General features: G+C 51.3%; 1 protein-coding gene across 5 annotated transcripts in view; it reads left to right on the top strand.

The window, feature by feature from the left end:
• Positions 1 to 19,717, top strand: part of ADCY2 (adenylate cyclase 2) — a 415,111-nt gene that overhangs the window by 374,399 nt on the left and 20,995 nt on the right. For 3 of the 5 annotated variants that reach the window (XM_047867851.1, XM_047867835.1, XM_047867861.1), the window contains 4 exons: positions 1,677 to 1,761; positions 6,609 to 6,767; positions 15,882 to 16,028; positions 17,798 to 17,905. In XM_047867851.1, the coding sequence (XP_047723807.1) occupies positions 1,677 to 1,761; positions 6,609 to 6,767; positions 15,882 to 16,028; positions 17,798 to 17,905 (499 nt within the window). The remainder of the gene's footprint in view (positions 1 to 1,676; positions 1,762 to 6,608; positions 6,768 to 15,881; positions 16,029 to 17,797; positions 17,906 to 19,717) is intronic. The other 2 variants (XR_007154128.1, XM_047867840.1) reach the window with 2 other exon arrangements.

Here is a 19,717-nt window from a genome sequence, read left to right as displayed (position 1 = left end):
GAGGTTTCCCTTGCACTTGGATCTTGCCTTCTGTTAATGATAATTCACCAACCTCCATTTTCTTATCTTTTTCACGACCTCTCTAGCCCCGACCCTCACTAAAACTCATGGGTGCCACTTATGAAGTGCCTCCCACACGTCAGGCTCTGTGCCACGTTATCAGTGGTTGGCATAGTGACCAAAACAGCCTGGAAGATGGGTATCGTTACCCGCTCTGGCTGATGGTAAGAGTGAGGTTTGGAGGGGTCAGTCCTACGTGCCCCAAGTCAACAGGGCAGGGGAGGGAGGGACGCTCCAGTCCGACCTGGGTTGTCTTCCTCCAAAGCCCACCTGAGCTCTTTTGCTGCCACGTGGATTCCTCACATGTCATCAGAGGGTTCATTCCTTGAACCGTCTGTAGAGAGATGGGAAAATCGTAAAGCAAGCTCAACCCACAAGCAGAAGGTGATGGCCTGGTGCTTACTTAATTTAATTAAACATGACCTATGCTGCTTATGTGGTATGTTTCCATCCATAATCAGCTTTTTAAGTCCTATCACGTGTGGGAGATGGTCATCTGTCTGCTAGGCGGGACTCCCTGGGGATGACAGGAGATAGCTCCTTCCCTGCTGGATTAGCCAGCGTTCTCCAGAGAAACGGCACCGGAAGGATATTGGTATATGATATATGTAATATACGTATATCAAGCAAGAGGTTTATCATAAGGAACTGGCTCCCGTGGCTATGGAGGCTGGCGAGTCCAAAATCTGCATGGCGAATGTCCCAGTTGGAGCCTGAGGGCCAGAAGCTGCTGTAGAGCCAGGAAGAGCCAGTGCTTCAGGTCAGAGGCAGTCGGGCAAGAGAGAATTCTGTCTCACTCAGGGGCAGGTCAGCACTTTCTTCTAGTTAAGCCCTCAGCTGATTGGATGAGGCCGACCCGAATTACTCAGGGCTTCACTCAGCTCACTGCTTCAAATGTGAACCTCATCCAAAAAACACTCTCACAGAAACACCCAGAGTGACAGTTGAGTAAAATGTCTGGGCATCCCGTGCCCACCACGCATGCCAACTCCATATGCGGGGTGATGGTTTTCTGGAATGTTGTGGTGAGGACATGGATGGGGATTGATGACTGACGTCTACCTGGACCTGAGAAGAAACGGGGCAGTGGACCAAGAATTGCCATCTGGAGTACAAACCCATACAAAAGAGAACATAAGACCGAGCGCCTACCAAAGAAGTTATGAGCAACTGTATAATTTGCAGGTGAGGGTAGCTGGTGGAATGAAGTTCCCTGCTTCATTTTTCTCCCTCCCACAATTAATTTCTAGAAGACGGTCTCTTTCTGAGAGTGGTAACTTCAAAAGTCGGTACCCAATGTCAGATTATCCATATGGATCTCAGAAGTGTAAAGAAAATACTACGATGCACGTTCCTCTGTTCTTTTATGTTTGTTAGAGTTTGGTAGAAAGTAACACATCTATGTTAATTTGGAAGGATCTTTTACTGAGCTTTCAAAATAGGGATTATTTTGTTTTGCTGCAATCTGGGCTTGGAGATGTATTTGAAAGGTGTGTGTTTGGCTGGACTAGAACATGCAGTGGAGGTTCTCAAGTTGGTTGATATACAAATTCTAAGTGCCGTATGTATGTTGTTTTGTATTGTTTTTGTCTGTCTGTCTGTTTGTTCTCTAATAGACCAGGCATTTGGAAAGACCTGAAGACCATGGGCTCAGTGTCTCTCTTTATATTTTTCATCACACTGCTTGTTCTGGGTAGACAGGTAAGACATCTCCTTTTTCACATAACTTCCCCCAAGTTCCATGTTAATAATACGTTGCTCGTATGTTGACTCTACCTCAATTTCAAAAAAAAAAAACAACAGAGTCTATTCAGTAATAATAATGAAAATACTTTGCTGATGTGCACTGTAGCTGCTTTCATGCGAACAAATGCTGATGTGTCACAATCATTTTATCACCAGAGAGAAACGTGTGTGTGCGTGCGTAAATATAGACAAAAGGACAGAGGTCTCTCTCTTTTTTTTTTTTTTTTTTCTGCAAGAGGCAAACTTGGTGAATGGTAGAGATGGGAATCCATTTCCTGGTAAATCTCAAAATAACGTTGTAGGTTTTGTAAGCCTACAAAGGTGATCCCTCCATAGCTGACGCTATTTGTAAAACTGTCCCCTCGACTGGGATTTTATTTGCATTTCAGAATGGATGGCCTGTTTCTTTTTCTTAGAAGTGGGTATGAATACCTTTGACGTCACCTGAAATCATTCCTAGAAATACGGTCCTCTGTTCAAAAATTGTATTTTGTCATGAGAATGAAACTGTGCCTCCTTGCACTCCCCACTCCTTCTGGTCTCCAAGGAGAGGCTGTGGGTGCAGGATTTTCAAGGACGATATTCTTTCTCTAGCTGCACACGAGCACAATTGCCCAAAGGATATAGACTCATTGCAGGCCAGGCACTCTGCCTTCACCAAAGTTTGCTTGGAATTCTTTGATGGATGATGTAAAACAAAGGAACAATATATAGAGAAATAACTAACTAAGATGCAAAGCCAATTTAATCATCAACACAGCACTAAACAGTTAAACCGTAGCAAGTTGTTAACAGTCACACAGTCAGAGCAGAGGCTGGATCTGTGGCTGCCAGCCGAGTGGCCTGGAAACGCTGTCCTCTTCCAAGGAGCACCCACGGCATGCTTCCCTGAGAGCTACAGTGCATCCCACCCCAGTCTCCCAGGAGCTGAATTGTTGTCCTGACGCAGAGCTCTAGAAGACCCCTGTCTCCCTTCCATCCCACCCCACCTCCATCCCTGGCACAGCTTCGTTCTGCATCCTTTGGCTTGTAGCTTTGACAGTCTGCACGTTCCGATTAACCCATTGAACCGTGTCCTGTTCTTTCTTCCTGGTTCCATTTGTTTCCGGCCACCTGGCTTTCTCCTCCATCGACCTGCTTTCTGCTCTCACTCATAGAGAAAAGGCATGTCCACTCTCAGGAAACCCTGTTAGAAGTGAAAAATGGGAACGAAATGGGCTTCCTTGCGTAATATCCCCTAGCTGATCATTCCTCCGGAAACATGGCCGCCCCCTCTGTGGGGTCCCCTGTTTCTCCATTTCATCCCAAGGATGTTCCGTCTGCACTTTCTCCTACTGTAGTCACCAGATTGCTTCACAGCAGTGTATCTTAAGGACCAAGAATCAAATTGAATTCTCCCAACTCTTTATTGATCGCTGAGATAATAAACGTGCCTCTACGTAGATGTCACATCCAGCGGCTGCCCCTTGACCTGTTACTCTTTGGCATAAGATGAACAATAAGAAGTGTTCAGTATTATGGTCGGACATTAGTTTAACACAATAGGGATGACTCCAGTCTTACACGCATTCAGTTCTTTTATTGTCACTACTGTGACAATAAGTACTGTCCACGCTTAGAGTCACTGCTCCCTACAGGAGTGATGGTGTGACGATCATTCTTTGACAGCTCGCACCGAGAATGTGCCAGGGTGAGCCGGAGTCATTCAGTCAGCGATCTACTAAGGTCCCAAGTCTGTTGGGCTAACAAGAACTCCGAAGCCTGTGACATAGTGCTTCTACATACTCTTCTAAAAATACAAGTATGTCATAAACAAATGTCCGATGTTTAAAACAAGGTTTTTAAGTTTCATAAATGTGCATGGCCTCAGGGCTACTTATGCCCGAGGTGGTTTATTTAAGCAGCAGGACGGACATTTTGCCACTTATTTTCATTGTCATTTGTCCCGATGACTCCCCAGGCCCATGACCATGGTTTTTGAAACGATAGTGATGTGTTTGCTCTCTGAGCAAGTTAGCATGCTAAATATTGTTCTGGGAATCTAAGACACCTTCCTGAAACCATAGCCCGTGTCCCGGACAAGAGCTGTGCGTGGTACTACTCTCTGTGCTGAAATACAGGCTGTGACAGGGATGCCAGCCTGAGCTTAAGGGCCTCTTTTGAAAACGGAAGATTCTCTGTACTTGTCCCGAGTCTAAATGACCACACGCTGACATTGAGGGTCTGCATTCTAGGTGGGCTTGTTCAGGACGTGGATCCAGACAGGTGGTAGCCTGGTGGCCCGAGAGGTAGGCTGAGGTCACTGTGTGCGAGGCTTCAGATCAGAACCTGGGAATGTGGGGAATCACACGCTGCCCACACCCCTGTCCGTGTAGAAAGAGGTCAGCCCCTCCAGTTCCCCGGCTTGTTTTCAGAACTGCATGAATAAGAACTGCCCTCGAGGCCGTGTTGGGTGTGAAACACAACAGTGAGGCTCCCAGAGATGGCCCGGGTGCCTCTTCCGGGCTCTCCCTGTCCCCTCTCGCCATTGCCAGAGCAGATGAGGAGCGAATGTGCCCCTCTGCGTACTGTCGGGTAGCCCCAGACGGACTCGGTGAGATGGGCGAGGGTGTAGGGACGGAGGTTCAGCAGGTTTACTTGAAGTGCCACCCAGAGTCTCGGAGGCAGTGTCTTCCCCTGACCCTCCGCCGCATCCTCCACATGGCCTCCCCCTGCGTGTCTGTGTCAGATCCCCCTCTTTCTCTTAGAAGGACATAGTCACTGGGCTCACGGGCCACCCTAAATGCAGCAGGATCTCATCCTGAGGTCCTTAAGTCAATTACACCTGCAGAGCCTATTTCCAGAGAAGGTCACAGTCATATTGCAGGTGAGGACTTGGAACTGTCTTCCTGGGGGACACCACTGGATCCATTCAACTGGCTTGGGATGGAAACATCGGTCTTCCTTTGGGGGCCTCCCCGTGAGTTTCCAATGAGCTTGTCCTTCAGGAGAGGGTCCGGCAGCAGACGGCACTGGGGAGGTGGGATGCACAGACTTGGCGAAATGTCGCTTTCAGGCCAGTGGAGATGGTCCCAGAGTGCTCCGATTCCTTTAGTGGGAGCCTTACCAGGTGTTTCCTGTGATGCGGTGGCGTCACTCAGGCGAGCTGAGCCACCTCTAGTACGGCTCACGGAAGCCCCGCCAGACCCAGGCGCTGGGCTTGCTGCCTGCCCTGTGCCACTTCTCCTCGTTTCACTTTGTCCGTCTCGAGGGTGTATCCGTGTCTTCCTGATGCCACCGTCATGGACCGCTGAGTAGTCTTTGAGTTTAAAACCGGCCACACCACTGGTGTACCCCCCAAAACCCGAATAATCTGTTGTCCGAGTGGGAGCCCTTTTCCAGCAAGGGCAGAGTATGATTCCTGTAGGTTACAGAATGTGGCAGCTTTGGCGTTAATGTAAAAAATTTAATATAAACAAACATTAAGAATACCTCTTCTGAAATCTTTTTTAAAAATGTCTCTATATGAAGTAAAAATAAATTTCACACCGGAGGAGGAGGAGGAGGAGGAGTAATTTTTGAGCATATCGCACATGGCTTGAATCGAGTCTCATTGATGAATGGTCACTGTCTTTCAGGTTCCAAAATGTGAATTTTTTTAAGTTGCCATCTGTGCATAAGAGGCTGTGTGTGTGTGAGTGTGTGTGCACATGTGAGTGTATGTGTGTGCATGCACGTGTGCACTTGTATGTCTGTGTGTAAGAGGCTCTGTGTGCACATACGTGTGTGTGCGCACGTGTGTGCATGTGTGAGCATGCAGGTGTATGTGGGTGCCTGTATGTGTGGACACAGGCGTGCACGCGTGTGCAGTGTGCACACGTGTGTATGTGTGTGCCCGTGTACTGCATCAGTATAAATAGCCAAACCAATAAAACAAACTTGCAGCATTTATTTCTTCTTTGCATGTTTTCGTCAGGAAGTCAGTCTCTGTGCTGAAATACGCCTCGTCCATTAGGCCCTTCTGTTACAGGAAGATTCTTTCAAGGGCTGTTCCACCATAGTAAATTCTTGACATCACAGGAGACCCAACGTGATGCCAAAATCAAAGACACCTTGGCCAGTAAACAGGCCACTCTGTTTCTACAATGTCAATTAAAACAGTTTTTAAGAAACCGTTTTAAGAAAACATTAAATTGTGCGACATCATAAAGCACAAATGCGTGTTTCTAGCAGCAGGCACCGTCTTAATTAAATGATACCAGAACGAACGTTTGGGTAAACAGAATGTCATTCTCTTAGGACAATGCAATCCCAGATGAAAAAGTACAAAATTTTCAATGAATTCCTAATTACAGAATTTGTGGTAGGGGAAAACTGATTTCTAGATAATACAGGCAAAGTGCCATGCCGGAGCACGATTATTTTTTGAATGCAGATTATCAAACAGTGCCCTCTTTCTACTAATGTATTTCCCGTTTTTCATTTTTTCATTGTTTATGTTCTATTATGCCTCTTCTCAAAAGATAATTCAAGGCACCTTTTATTAACATAACTTGGCCAGAAGCGCCCATGTCACTTACATGCCTGTTTCCCTGTTCCTGAGGCTGGTGCTTTCCCCCACCTGCTTCTTTGCAGATCCGGGTGAGGGGTCGGGTGACAGACCTTTGCGGGGAGCAGCGGGCTCCATAGGGTGGGTGGCAGTTCTGTGTGGGGGTTCTGTTTTCAGTTTTGTTTTTGTTCTTTTTATTTTCTCTTTAAAACCTCCACTCTCTGGCAGGACGAGATGCCTATTGGTTCTTTACCTCTGTGTCCTCTTGTAACAGAATGAATATTACTGTAGGTTAGACTTCTTGTGGAAGAACAAGTTCAAAAAAGAGCGGGAGGAGATAGAAACCATGGAGAACTTGAACCGCGTGCTGCTGGAGAACGTGCTGCCCGCGCACGTGGCCGAACATTTCCTGGCCCGGAGCCTGAAGAACGAGGTGGGGCACGCTGGGGCAGCGGGCAGGGGCAGGGCGAGGAGGTCCTGGCTGGGGGGATCCGGGGGGCCTGGGAGCCTTCAAACGCCTCAGTGCTCCTGGTGTCCTGTTGGCCTGAATTGGTCTGTTCTTCAAAGATGATGATGGGCCAACTGGGAATAGTGAGTTCGAATCACCTCTGAACGTGTTAGCTGGAGTGTTGATTCATCATTCCTGGCTTTCCTTCCCCCATCACGTGACACTCTCAGGGTGCCATGTGAGGCCCTGGGCTTCCAAACAAGTCACATAAGTGGCCTCTCCGTGGTGTGAAGGGCCGCCTGCCTTACCAGCACACCACAGACACTGAATCAAGGGGCACCATTAAGGCATGCATACCACACGTCCACTGTTTCATTGCTGGAAACTTCCCTGAGTGCCTGTAAAGGGCCTTGGAATTTCAAAGATGGGAGATGGGCAGAGTTTAGAAGTTGTCCATACAAGATCAGGTCACAGACCAAAGTCTGCTCTCTTGAGGATGCAAATGGGGATTTCTTGGAGCGTCTAAAGGAACGGATATTTAACTAGAATTGGAAAGACGGGAGTGTCGTTTTAGCGTAGAAACGGCTTATGAAATGAGACATCATGAAATTTCTTTCATATTCCTAACTTACGGTGAGTCAGCAGATGTGTCTACAGTGAGAAACACGTATCTGAGCTCTCACTGTGAGCAGAGGCCTGTGTTTGCCATCGCGGACACAGAGAAGGTCAACCTTGATGACACTAGAGTACAAACGATCTCAAGTGACAAGGCCTGAAGCGGTATTTTCCTGTAGCACGTTTTTGCGGGGGGGGGGGTGTATTTTCACTTGGACCGGGCCCCCAGAGGGAGTGACTCGGGGCCCACTGCCTGGTGGTTGTCCCTGTCAGGTCTCAAAGTCCCCAGCCTTCTATCGTAAGAGAAGAAGTAGAAAATACCGCAGAGCAAGCTTTCAAGAGTTCACATCCCATCTCTGCCAGTTACGGCTAAGTGGCCTTCAGCACAGCACCTAAGCTCTCAAGTGCCTCAGTTTCTTCATCTGTAAAATGGGGCAGTAATAATCCTCACATCATAAGCACAGAGTGAGCACCAAGGAGCACATTTAATGTTGACATTGGCTAGAAAGCACCAGGGAGGGGTTGAGGGGCTGGACATCGCCCCCTCCTCTTACTGGAAGCGTGCTGGGTGTGGCAGGCCGCCTGGCGTCCCGCCACGAGGTCCGGTTGGCTGTGGAGCCCACCTTTCTGTTTCTTCCGCTCTTCTCTGAAGTCCGTACGTCTTCAGCAGCCGGTCTACCCGCTGGCCACGGATAACGAAATCACTGCGCTTGTTAAGAAGAAGCATCTGCCCCCGGTAGCGACGTAAGAGCATCTGTCTGTCTGTGTGCCTGGCTGTCAGTTCGGCTCATAAATTCAGCGTGTGCCTACTGTCGCCCCTGCCCTGCGGCCACGTTGGTGCCGGGCCTGGACACAGAGATGAACGGGACAGGGGTGGCCCCATCGCCCAGAGGGGGACTGCATCCCCTTGTCTCCAAGCGCACTCGCGGCGTATCTGCGGGAGCCCAGACAGGCCGCCACTGTGAGGAGGTAGCTTCTGAAACTGGAAAGAAGGAGCTAGAAAGTAGCTGGGGGATGGATGCTGGGGTTGGCAGGGCGGGGGCGGGGGAGTGGAGGAGTGAGAATATTCTGGCCGGGGGAGTGCCTAGTTCAAGCCCTGACAAAGCATGTGGGATTAGCCCTGCCCCCTGGCAGACCCTTCCTGATGTCTCCCGAGGTCTCCCCGGACTTGGAGGAATCAGTGAATTCTCTCTGTTCTTCCCCGTCGGTCTGACTTATTCTAAGCGAATGCCTGAACCCAGTTCGCTCTTGGAAAATGGTAAGGAATGGCAGGATGGGTCAGGTGCAGAAACCTAGCAGGGGATAGCGTGGGCTTGACTCTCCCGTCCACACCTAGGCTCTGTCACGTGGACTTGGCCTGCTCCGTCCCTGGGCTGAGCCCAGCCTCTCCGCTCATAACAGGGAAAGAGCGGTGCCTGACTTGGCAAGCTGCCTTGAGGGGGTGGGGAGTGGGACGCCTACACGTCGCTTCCCCCGAGCGTCCCTCCAGGTGAGGGGGGCATTTGACATCCCCGGACACGGAGTCCCACGTCCACACAGGTGGGGCCCAGCCGGCAGGGAGGTGCCCGTGCCGCAGCTGACGGTGACTCGTCTGCCTCCCGAGTGGCCCCCTGCTGTGTGCCACGTCGCTGAGCACAGCTCTCGCGTGCTCCCAAGAGAGGGGTGACCTGTCCCTTCGAGTCTCATCAGCGCTGCCATTTTAAGAACTGGGCGCACACAGGGTCCCCTGTAGCCTTCACCACCCAGATGGGCTCCCTGGGGAAGCGCTGTAGTGGGGGGGGGGGGGGGCAGGGTGGCCTAGTGGGTGGGAGTCCGGGCTGTGGTGCTCCGTCTCTGCCCGGGCGGTTGGGGGCAGGGGGGCTCTTTGGCGACAATGTAGGAATCGGCACAGGTAGATGGAACCGGTCCTGTGCTTTCTTTCCTCCTTTGTCAGCTAAAGAAGGCAGGTTCCTCGTTGCGGGGGGCGGGTCCCCTCCCTGGCCAGTCCATCCCCGCGTGTGCTCAGAACCTGTTGGGCCCCGAAGTAATCCCGGGCTCCCAGCGGCAGCTCGTGAGGACGGCCTGTCCCCGCCTGCAGGAGACAGCGCCTCGCCCCAGGCAGCCTGCAGGCCCGGAGGAAAAGGGACACTTGCTCCAGTTCCAGAGCCGTTCGAACTCCCGGCCGCAGCCAGGTGTCACAGCAGCCACGTTAGGGGTCTTCGGGTTTTCACTCAGGGCCACGCGGTCCCCACGCACCATTAGATGTGTTCTCTCGCACTGCTGATTGTGCTCAGGAGGGTAAAGCGCTGCACGCATCTGAAATCGGGGGCTTCGGACCAGGGGGACAGTCCTTGAAATGACCGCTTCATTCTGCTCTGCTGCGGGCCGCAGGCTTCTCCGTATGTAGTCAGACAACAGACAACTGCCCTGGGGGGTAGCTTTCCATAGTTCACTGCCAGTCTTTGTCTGTTGGGGTAAAAACAGGGGGGCGGGGGGGGTGCAGCTCTACAGGCAGCCGCTCTAAGTCTCGCAGATTAAACAATTTCAGGGACCCCCACGGGGCGCTGCGCCGTCAGGGCGGCCGGGAGAGGCAGCCCACTGGGCAGGGAGGGTTATGCTGTGCAGTTGCTGGAGATCAAAGAGAGGGTGTAGGAGATTCTGCTGGCTGTGATCCTCGTGGGGAAAATCCTGAATGCAAAACAGCTCGCGGCGCCCGGCTGAACAAGAAAGAGAACCGCTAACCGGCCGTCTAACGAGCGCCCCGCTGTGATTCTCAGTAAGGGATCGTTAGGTTTTGGGGGGGGGGGCGGGTTTCCCAAAGACTCCCAACAAGGTTACTATAAGGAGACTCATTGGAGCGCATGAACTGTAGCAAACTCCTGGCCCGTCTTTCTGCTCTCCCCACCTTCTCCTGTCCCGATCTGACCCCTCTGTCCTCGACTGACTGTCCTCGGGGGACAAGCCATTCCCCAACCAGCCATGCATAATCCCGGCCTCATCGTCCCAGGCCAGCCAGGCGGATGGTGTTCAGCCTCCTGCAGCTACACAGTAATGGTATGTGTGCTGTTCAGCAGCTCGGATAACGTCAAGGACCTCCGGGGTCAGGGCCAAGGACGTGTCCCCTGCGTGAGCCCTCTGGCACCCCGAGGCTTCCTGGGGAGGAGGTTCGGCCGTTGTGAAAAATGCAGTCCCCTGGAGGGAGGCCTCTTCTGCTGGGTCCCAGAGCATGGCTGACACTGGGGACCGAGAGAGAGCCCCGCGCCCACGAGCAAGGCCTCCCGAAGGGATCCCTGCCGCGCGGGCTCCGTGTGGCTTTCCTGGGCCCCGGGCCAGCTCTCCTCCACCTGCCGGGCCCCGCTTGGTGGCCGAGCTCACAGGTTCGGCCCCAGCCCTGGCACTTCTCAGGCCTCCATCCTCTCAGAGGCTGTTACGAAAGGTAAGAGCAGCAACTCACGCGAAGCTTCGCAGCGATGCCTGGCCGGCAGTCAGCACTCCATCTTAGTTTTCTTTTAAGCAAATATCCCAGATGTATGCAAAACTTAAGAGACACTGCCCACTGGAACTTATTCACAGCTTCAAGGAAGCCTCCTTCCCCCCGTCCCTTATGGGGCCTGAAGAGGGCAAACCTCCACGGAACCCCTTTGCCCTCAGACCAGCCGCTGCGCCTTCCCGGCTCCTCCTCCCGGGGGGGGGGGGGGGGGAGGGCTGAGCACCCACGCCATCCGAATGCAGATACCCGGGTTACCTTCAGAGCTTGGGGCGGACAGGAGCAAGCCTTTCAGTCCCACCACCAACATTACCGATGCACGGTTTTCTGGAACAGTCCTTGGGAACAGGACACACGACTTAAGCCGGGACCGATGTTAACAAAGAACCTTCCTTCACTCTTTGGTTCTCCAGGCCACCACGTGGATGTTCAGAGGAAATGAATTTCTTTTCAGAAGCAAAGCGTGATTGAATTACAATCACATCCCCTAAAAGCTTCGACTTCAACGAAAACCTGTGTGCGGGCAGAGCCCTGATGGGTGTCGCCAGTGCCTCTTCCTTCCCTCAGGGCATTCGCTTCGCTCAGAACTTCTGCAGTTTTCTCCCTCAGCTGCTGAGGGTTCTTGGCCAGACGCAGGCGACAGGCCATCCGAGCTCAGGGAGAGAGCTCTGTGCTCCTGGGCCGGAGCCCTTGAAACCGCCCTATTGTAGCGGGAGCTTTCGAGATGCCTCTTGAGCAGACATCAAAGCCAGCTTTCATCGCTTGTTGAGAAGGCTACATTTTGTCACTGCAGTCTACCCTCTGCCGAGTCGCCAGGTGGCGGGAATGGCGTGTGATTCTGAGCCAGGCGGCCGCGTTGCTGGCGAACTGAGGCTCGGTCAAAACAGGACACAGGTGTCGCTGTGGGTGTGCGGGCATTCACCAGGTGGGCGCACCGTACCCACCTTCCCAGCCGTGAGCCCCACCGCCACTGCCTCCAGGCAGACCCTCTGCCCTGATCCCCGTAGCCAGGCTGGCACGCCCCCAGCACCTCCGGAGATGCCTTCATGCTTTCGCATTACTCCAGTCCCCTGAGTAAATGAGGAATCCGATGACCGCTGGGAAAAGGATGCTAAATGGTGAGCACACAGTCCGTCGGGGGGAAATGTGGAAGGTCGGAAGGCCCTCCTTTGCTGCAGAATGGACCCGTAGGAGAGAGCACGGATGTGGAAGTTTGGAAACTGAGTGCGAATGGCAGTTCTGAGCATTTTCCAGGGCGTGCCAAGCGGACCTAAAGTGAATTTCGGCCTTTGACACAGACAGGAGCTCCCATGTTCCACAGGGGGCGCTAACCACTTGCTTTACAAGTGCTCTGCTGGAAACCTGATTGCTTGATTCTCCCCCCTTCCCTCACAGGGGGCGTAGGAATGGGCAGGGGACTGGGGGCTGGAAGAGGGGTGCTGGACAGGACGTAGTGAGACGTAAGCCCCCCGGGATCTTCCCTTCACCTCCAGCCTTGTGAATGGGTGAGAACCTACTCAGCCTGACATGTGTGCCCTGTGCTTGTGTCTCTGAGTGGTCCCGGGGAAACACCTGCCTCTGCCTCTGGGGGACACGGGTGACAGGCGGGTCCCTGATAAGTGGAAAATGCAGACGGAAGGGGCTGGTGGCATTTCTGATTGTGTTTTCGTTACTTGAGCTTCTTTGGCAGAGTGGTGACGTGTGAACAGGCGTTGAAAGGACACGTGAGCTCATTTCTAACTCCAAAGCGCAGTGATCCCTTCAGGCAACAGTGTGCCCAACAAGAGTCATCCACTCTAGACCTTGAACTCCAGACTCTCCTGGGAGTCTGCCCACGTGCCCTACCCCCATACCCAGATCCTCTGGAAATACGAGCTAAGGTCAGACCACCAGCCAGTCGGCTTGTGGTCCACTCTGGCCCCAAGACCAACCCAAAGACCTGAGTTTGGGGTATGGTTCTAAGCCTTGCACGTTTCCCTGGCTCCAGAGAATTTATGAAGCTTCCCATTGGTGAAGTTTCCCTGTTTCTCAGGAGTAGCCCTTGAGCCTGAATCAGGGACTGGGCGGGGGGGGGTGGGGGGGGGGGGGCAGAGGTCCACACTCATCCTTGGTGTTTCAACGAAGGTCCCAGGAAACTGATGTAGAGAGAGAGTGGGTGAGCAGTTTGCAGCCCAAGCCCCCAGCAGCACTCACCACCTGCAGAGTGCCTGACCAGGGTTCCAGAGATTAGTCCTGGCCCCTAGGCCCGCTGGGAGCCCTGGTGCATCATCCGGCTCCCCCAACCTTCTGCTTTGTCATTCAGCCTGTGACTCCTAACCAAGGCTGCCTAGCAGAATAACCCATGGCCCTTTTCAAAAATGAGGCGCAGGCTTGGAGCTCACCCCAGGGCCGGAAAACCCACCGGTGACTGTCCCATGCATTCCTGTTTGTGGACAGTGGAATGAGATAACACATCAGACCCCTTCCAATACATAGACCTGATTTTACTGGACCCCAACACAGTGCAGTTCAAATGGACCCTCATCCGAACTGCGAGTCGGTCCAGTCTGGCAATTTCATCGTCTCCCACTGCTGTACACCCTTAAGGACCCCCACGGAAAGGAGAGAGGTAAAGCGACATGACCTGCACGTGGGGCGAGGCCCCCACCGCCCCTGCATCTGGGCAGCACGGCCTGCGGTCATCAGGAGATCCAGGTTCAAGGGTAAAGTGTAGCACCTGTAAGAGGGGGAACTCTGCATCAGACTTGGTAACTGCGACCTTGGGCAAGTACTGTAACTGCCCTCTGCCTCAGTCTCCGCATCCGTACGTTGAAGTAAGAGTGCCGGCCTCATAGGATCGGCGTCGGGGGCAAGTTACTTCCTGTGGAGTGTTGACAGCTGCCCCCGTCAGGCAGCAGGCACTGAGTCAGTGCTGACCGCTCCCGAGCTTATTTTTAACATCGTGCCCCAGACGGTCACTCTGGCCAGTATCCACAGACAGTGGGGACATGCAAGGTGCAGAAAACATTTCCTTGTCTTGCCAGATACGCTCCTTTTCCTTAAGAACAGGGAAGTCAGGGGCGCCTGGGTGGCGCAGTCGGTTAAGCGTCCGACTTCAGCCAGGTCACGATCTCACGGTGCGTGAGGTCGAGCCCCGCGTCAGGCTCTGGGCTGATGGCTCAGAGCCTGGAGCCTGTTTCCGATTCTGTGTCTCCCTCTCTCTCTGCCCCTCCCCCGTTCATGCTCTGTCTCTCTCTGTCTCAAAAATAAATAAAAACGTTGAAAAAAAAATTTAAAAAAAAAAAAAAGAACAGGGAAGTCAGTGGGCCACCACGTGGGTGGCTCAGTCGGTTGAGCGTCCAACTCTTGATTTTAGCTCAAGTCATGATCTCACGGTTCCTGAGTTCAAGCCCTGCACTGGGCTCTGTGCTGACAGCTTGGGACTCTTTCTCTCTCTCTCTGCCCCTACCCCCCTCTCAAAAATAAATGCATAAACTTAAAAAAAAAAAAGAATAGGGAAGTCTATGAAGTTTATACTTCTCTTATAAAACTGGCATTGTTAACTAGCAGGGGCTTCTAGGGGGTTGTCTCCTGGTAAACCCTGACTCCCCGGCTTAGCATTGCCAGGCCCTACAACTTGACAGTCATCTGTGTCGCAGGTTCTCTTCCCAGGATATGAATGTTCACAGCAGCAGCTTCTCAGACAAAGAACAGGTCTGCGCGGTGAGCCGGCGCAACCATGTTGAGAGCAGAGTGGAAAAGAAAACCCTTGGTTCTGTCGTTCACGTGTTTTATAGAGATTGTGAGGTCGTAGCAGAAGGCATTACGGGTGGCTGGCCCTGAGAACAGGAAGCTGACTTGAGGCTAGCTTTTCCTGGAAGTGGTTGTGACCGTCCATGAGCTGCCATTGGCCTGCTGTGTTTGTGAGGAGACCTCAGTGGGGAAGAACGTCTCCTTGGAGAGGCCACCAAACCTGGGAGTTACAGTGCTGTCAAAGTGCGCTCTCCCAGTGGGGGGATTCGTCTAGTGCCTCAGAGAGCAGAGCTCACTACAACGTTCATGCAGAGTGGATTGCCTCACCCTGCCAGGCACGCAGAAAGCACCAGTGACTTGAGTTCTTCCATCCACGTTGAGGGCGGCCATCTTGTTTGACAGAACTCTCCTCATATTTCCCGGGGGAGGGAGCGTTTCCCTGCACCCACTGTGGCACCTGGCCTTCCTGCCCATGTCATGCCACCTGAGGGCCCTGATGAGCCAGCGCCAGTGGGGGGACAGGTCCTCACACCCAGGACCAGCCTCTCTGCCCACATAACAACCCTTCCTTTCTCAAACCTTCACTGAACTTCAAAGTTTCATTGTGTGTTGAAAAAAACTATGGAAACGCCTTAAAATTGTATTTAGAAGACATTGTAATTTTATTCATGTCTATGGATGCAGAAGTATGAGCCTCTTTGTATTTAACAGCAAAAGCCTATCTTGAATAAACAGAGTTGCCGTTTGATTCGATGTGGATAAGTAACCCAGGGAGTGTCATCGGTTCTTTCTGGGGTAATTAAGAGGTAACTTGAGGAGCTCCTCTCAGGAGACACTAAAGAAAAACAGGCATAAAGACCTCAGTACAAAGGATGTAGCCATGACAATGTAGTCATTTTAGGCATTTTAGTATAGTAGTTTGGGAGATGGTTTTGTTGGCCTTCAGTTGCTTACAGGACATTTCTTTCTGAAGCCAGAAGTCTGTGATCTCTTGTAATCGTCGAAGTCAACGATGGCAGAGAAGTTTTGCCGGAAGGACACCTCCTACTGGCTGCCAGTGGCAGTGGAAACACTGTGTTGAGGGCTCAGCCTGCATCCTGCTCCTTAGAAGCCCTCACCTGCCGTCATGGCCGGCGTCCGGAATGGGCCAGGGGCTGGTTTGGGGCACATGCAGGGGGGCACCGGGTGATTTCTTCACCAATCCCCACATAAAGAAACACTTGTCTTAAGAGCGTGTTTGTTTACAAGGTTTCCTAGTGCTCAGCTCTCGCTTTCCTCCCGGGCAGGAGTTGTACCACCAGTCCTACGACTGTGTCTGTGTCATGTTTGCTTCCATTCCGGATTTCAAGGAATTCTACACAGAATCGGATGTGAACAAGGAGGGCTTGGAATGCCTTCGGCTCCTGAACGAGATCATCGCCGACTTTGATGATGTAGGTACCCGAGAGTTACCCCTGACAGGCCAGGGTGGCCCCTGTCCCACGCTTCGGCATTCTGGTGGCCATCCCATCTGAAGCTAGTCCGATCCTGTGGCGTCTCTTAATGCGCATCTCTTGGTGTAATTATTGGTGGCTGGACGAAAATTAAAGCCTTTTGCTCTGTTATGGTTCATGACAAATTTTGGAGAAATGATGTATTTTATTTGTGAGGTAGTGTGTTCCCTAAGAACCAGTACCACAATCGGTATCAATAAAATGTCTTTCCAGTTTGCTGGCGGATTTTCTCAAAAGGCTTGAACTCCAAGGAAAATACTTGCTTATCGGTTGATACAAAAAGAAATAATGAATGTATTTATCATAGTAGATGACTGGCGTGTCTATCTCGGCATACTCCAAGGTCAGATATCAACTTGAACTATGCAGGGATGATACGCTCTATTACTGAAAAAGCAATATGGATGAGGGATAATATATTTGAGAAGGGACACAGTATATGTTTCGTAATTTGAAATACGTATCATTTTTCAATTTTCAATATTCTGCCTACATGGAGAATAACGTGTTTTGTTTGCCGATAAGAACAAACACACCAGTGGTTTTAAGGATGTTGCTGCTGCATCATTCTTATAAATATCAAGCAAAATATAGCAAAATTGACATCCATGAACAGAGGTTCATCGGGATTCATGGAACTTGGAAATACCGTGACGAAATTATTTACGTAACGTGATGTTTGCAGGCCAAGCTTCTAAATGTCGTGTGTGACCTGTGCATTTCTCTGTTATCACCATTGTCAGCATGAGATTGACTCAAGACTTATGGCGAAGTAATGACAACTAGTGCTTCCCATGGTTATGCCAGGTTCCTGGTGAGAAACAGTGGCCTATTGGCTACAGCTGCCCCTCAGTGAAATAAATGCTCGCCAGTACGGGTGGGTGAGTGGCAGGGCTATTTTGGGTTGGATTGGCTCATGGATATGAGGTACAGGCATTTGCTAATCTGCCTCAGACCCTCTGACATGGAATCTTGAAAGAATCCCTTCTGAAAGCAGCAGTGCCGACAAAAGGTCAGGAAGATGTCCCCAGCCTTCAGTTGGTGCCTTTGGCCTCATGAGCAGATAAAGAACCTTCCATAGTCTCCTTCCCTTCCTCTCTCACCCCTTCATTCTCTTTCCTATAGCCTCTGCTCTTATTTTCACATTTTCTCCATCCCAACCCAAGTCCTAATGTACTTGGCCGGGGAGGAGGCAGTGGGAGCTGGGAACTGGTACCAGAAACTGGGACAAGAAGTGTTAGGGTCAGAGCTGATGGGGAGAGCCATCCTAGATAATTATTCCCTTTACATCTAGAGCTCAGAGGCAAAAGCCAATTCTCGGCACCATAAGTGGTCATAAATCACCCTCACCATGCAGGGAAGACCTCCCTCACTGAACCATACTTTTGTGTTTGGCCTTTTAAACACAGAGATGGGAAATTTATTTGAGACTGTTATCACTTGCATCATAATTTATCCCGGTTCCTTCCCTAGCAGATTAAAAGGTAATTCATGCTAATTGGAAGCATATCATTATGCTGCAGTTCCTTCCAAGGACAACGCTCTTCTTGGAGCGTATAAAGCGTTCTTTCTCAGCAAAGCCCGAGGTCGCAATGTGAATAAGCAGCGGTTGGAATCTTTCATATTCCTATTGCCGTGAACTAGAACTGGAGAATGTCTTTAGACACTGCACCCAACTGAGTAACTGAACAGTTGTCATTGCTTCACAGCTGCTGTCCAAGCCGAAATTCAGTGGAGTTGAAAAGATCAAGACCATCGGCAGCACGTATATGGCCGCGACCGGTCTGAGCGCCGTGCCCAGCCAGGAGCATACCCAGGTACGGATGTGTCTGGTACGCAGCACATTGAGCCTTGGTTCCACCCACGGATCATCCCTGGAGCCAGAACGGCCACACGCTAACTCATAAACTGTACTGTGTGTACAACCTAAGCCTCCGTGATTAAGATCCTGTGAAAAAAGATGAGAAATCCAGAGGCTTCTGAGGGTCCGGTCACAGAACTCCTTTCTCCGGTCAACAGGGATAGGAAAAAAAAAAAGATCTGGTCGCTGCTTGATTCCAGATAAATCTACAAGAAAGTAGATTGGAGTGGTTTATTTTAAGATGGCTTATTAAAAGATGGCTCCTGGTCTTTTGATTAAAAACAGTGTGGCCAAGGGGCACCTGGGTAGCTCACTTGGTCTAGTGTCCAATTCTTGGTTTCAGTTCAGGTCATGATCTCACTGTTAGTGAGTTCAAGCCCCGCATGGGGCTCTGTGCTGATAGCTCAGAGCCTGGAGCCTGCCTGAGATTCTATCTCTCTCTCTCTGTCTCTCTCTTTCTCTCTGTCTCTCTCTGTCCCTCCTCTGCTCTGGCTCTCAAAATAAATAAATATTAAAAAAAATTTTAAATAAGTAAAATAAATAAAAACAATGTGGTCAGGGCACCTGGGTGGCTCAGTCGGTTGAGCATCTGACTTCGGCTCAGGTCATGATCTCACGGTTCATTGGTTCGAGCCCCGCGTCGGGCTCTGTGCTGACAGCTCGGAGCCTGGAGGCTGCTTCAGATTCTGTGCCCCCCTCTCTCTCTCTGCCCCTCCCCCACTCACACTCCGTTTCTGTCTCTTAAAAATTAACATTAAAAAAAATAAGTAAAAAATTATAAAACGTGACCAAGGGGGCACCTGGGTGACTCAGGTGGTCAAGTGTCTGACTTTTGGTTTCTGCTCAGGTCATGATCTCAGAGTTTGTGAGATCAGCCCCACATCAGGCTCTGCGCTGACAGCGTGGAGCCTGCTTGGGATTCCGTCTTCCTGTCTCTCTGCCCCTCCCCGACTTGTGCTCTCCCTCAAAATAAATACACAGTAAAAAAAAAAAAAAAAAAAGAACCAATGCAGTTAAAAACCAAGCTGACCACTTAGAAATATGGTTGAAAAGGTGGCTTGGGCAAAATTGAGTTATCTTCAATTAACTGCAGTTTTGAGAGGGTTTTCTGTTGTGTTTTGTTTCTGTGTGTATGTATGTGTCTGTGGATGTGTAGATATGCTTGTGTAGACTGTGGTTCAATAAACAAGACCCCCTCCTTCCTTTTAGGACAGCGGGCTCCCTGATGGCACCGGCACAGATTTGCTGTGAGGCAGGGGTGGGTGCATCTGAGGAACAGAACTTACCAGAGCACAGCTTGCTGTAGGCAGGCCGACTCCCCCCCCCCCCCCCCCCCCGAGAAAGGAAGGGCTGGGCCCGGAGCCGCTGCGCCCCCTCCCACGCCTCCCACAGACCGGATGGAGTGAGAGAGGGACAGAGGGCCAGCGGCATGCTGAGCAGAGCTCCTGCTCTTTTCCTCAGTATTCACGGGCCGAGACTAGAAGGCGGACCATCTGACTCAAAGTTAACGCGAGCGGTTTTCCAGGGGAATGGGTAACACGTATCCCATTTGCTCTTCTCCTTGGGTTTTTGCTCCCAGGTTATTATTTCGCAACGGGTGGGCATTACCTGAGTAATAAGGAAAAGTAAAATGGCAGCAGAAGAAACTTCAGAAGAATCTTATCTCGGGTTCTGAGCAGTATCCTTCCAAGCCATCTTGGTGCCAAAGGCAAAAGGAGGAACGCGTCGCCCTGTATAAATGCTAGCGTATATTTCTAGTGGTGGGATT

This window comes from Prionailurus viverrinus, chromosome A1, assembly GCF_022837055.1.
Source record: "Prionailurus viverrinus isolate Anna chromosome A1, UM_Priviv_1.0, whole genome shotgun sequence".
Classification (NCBI taxonomy): domain Eukaryota; kingdom Metazoa; phylum Chordata; class Mammalia; order Carnivora; family Felidae; genus Prionailurus; species Prionailurus viverrinus.
This window is presented reverse-complemented; position numbering and strand designations above follow the sequence as displayed.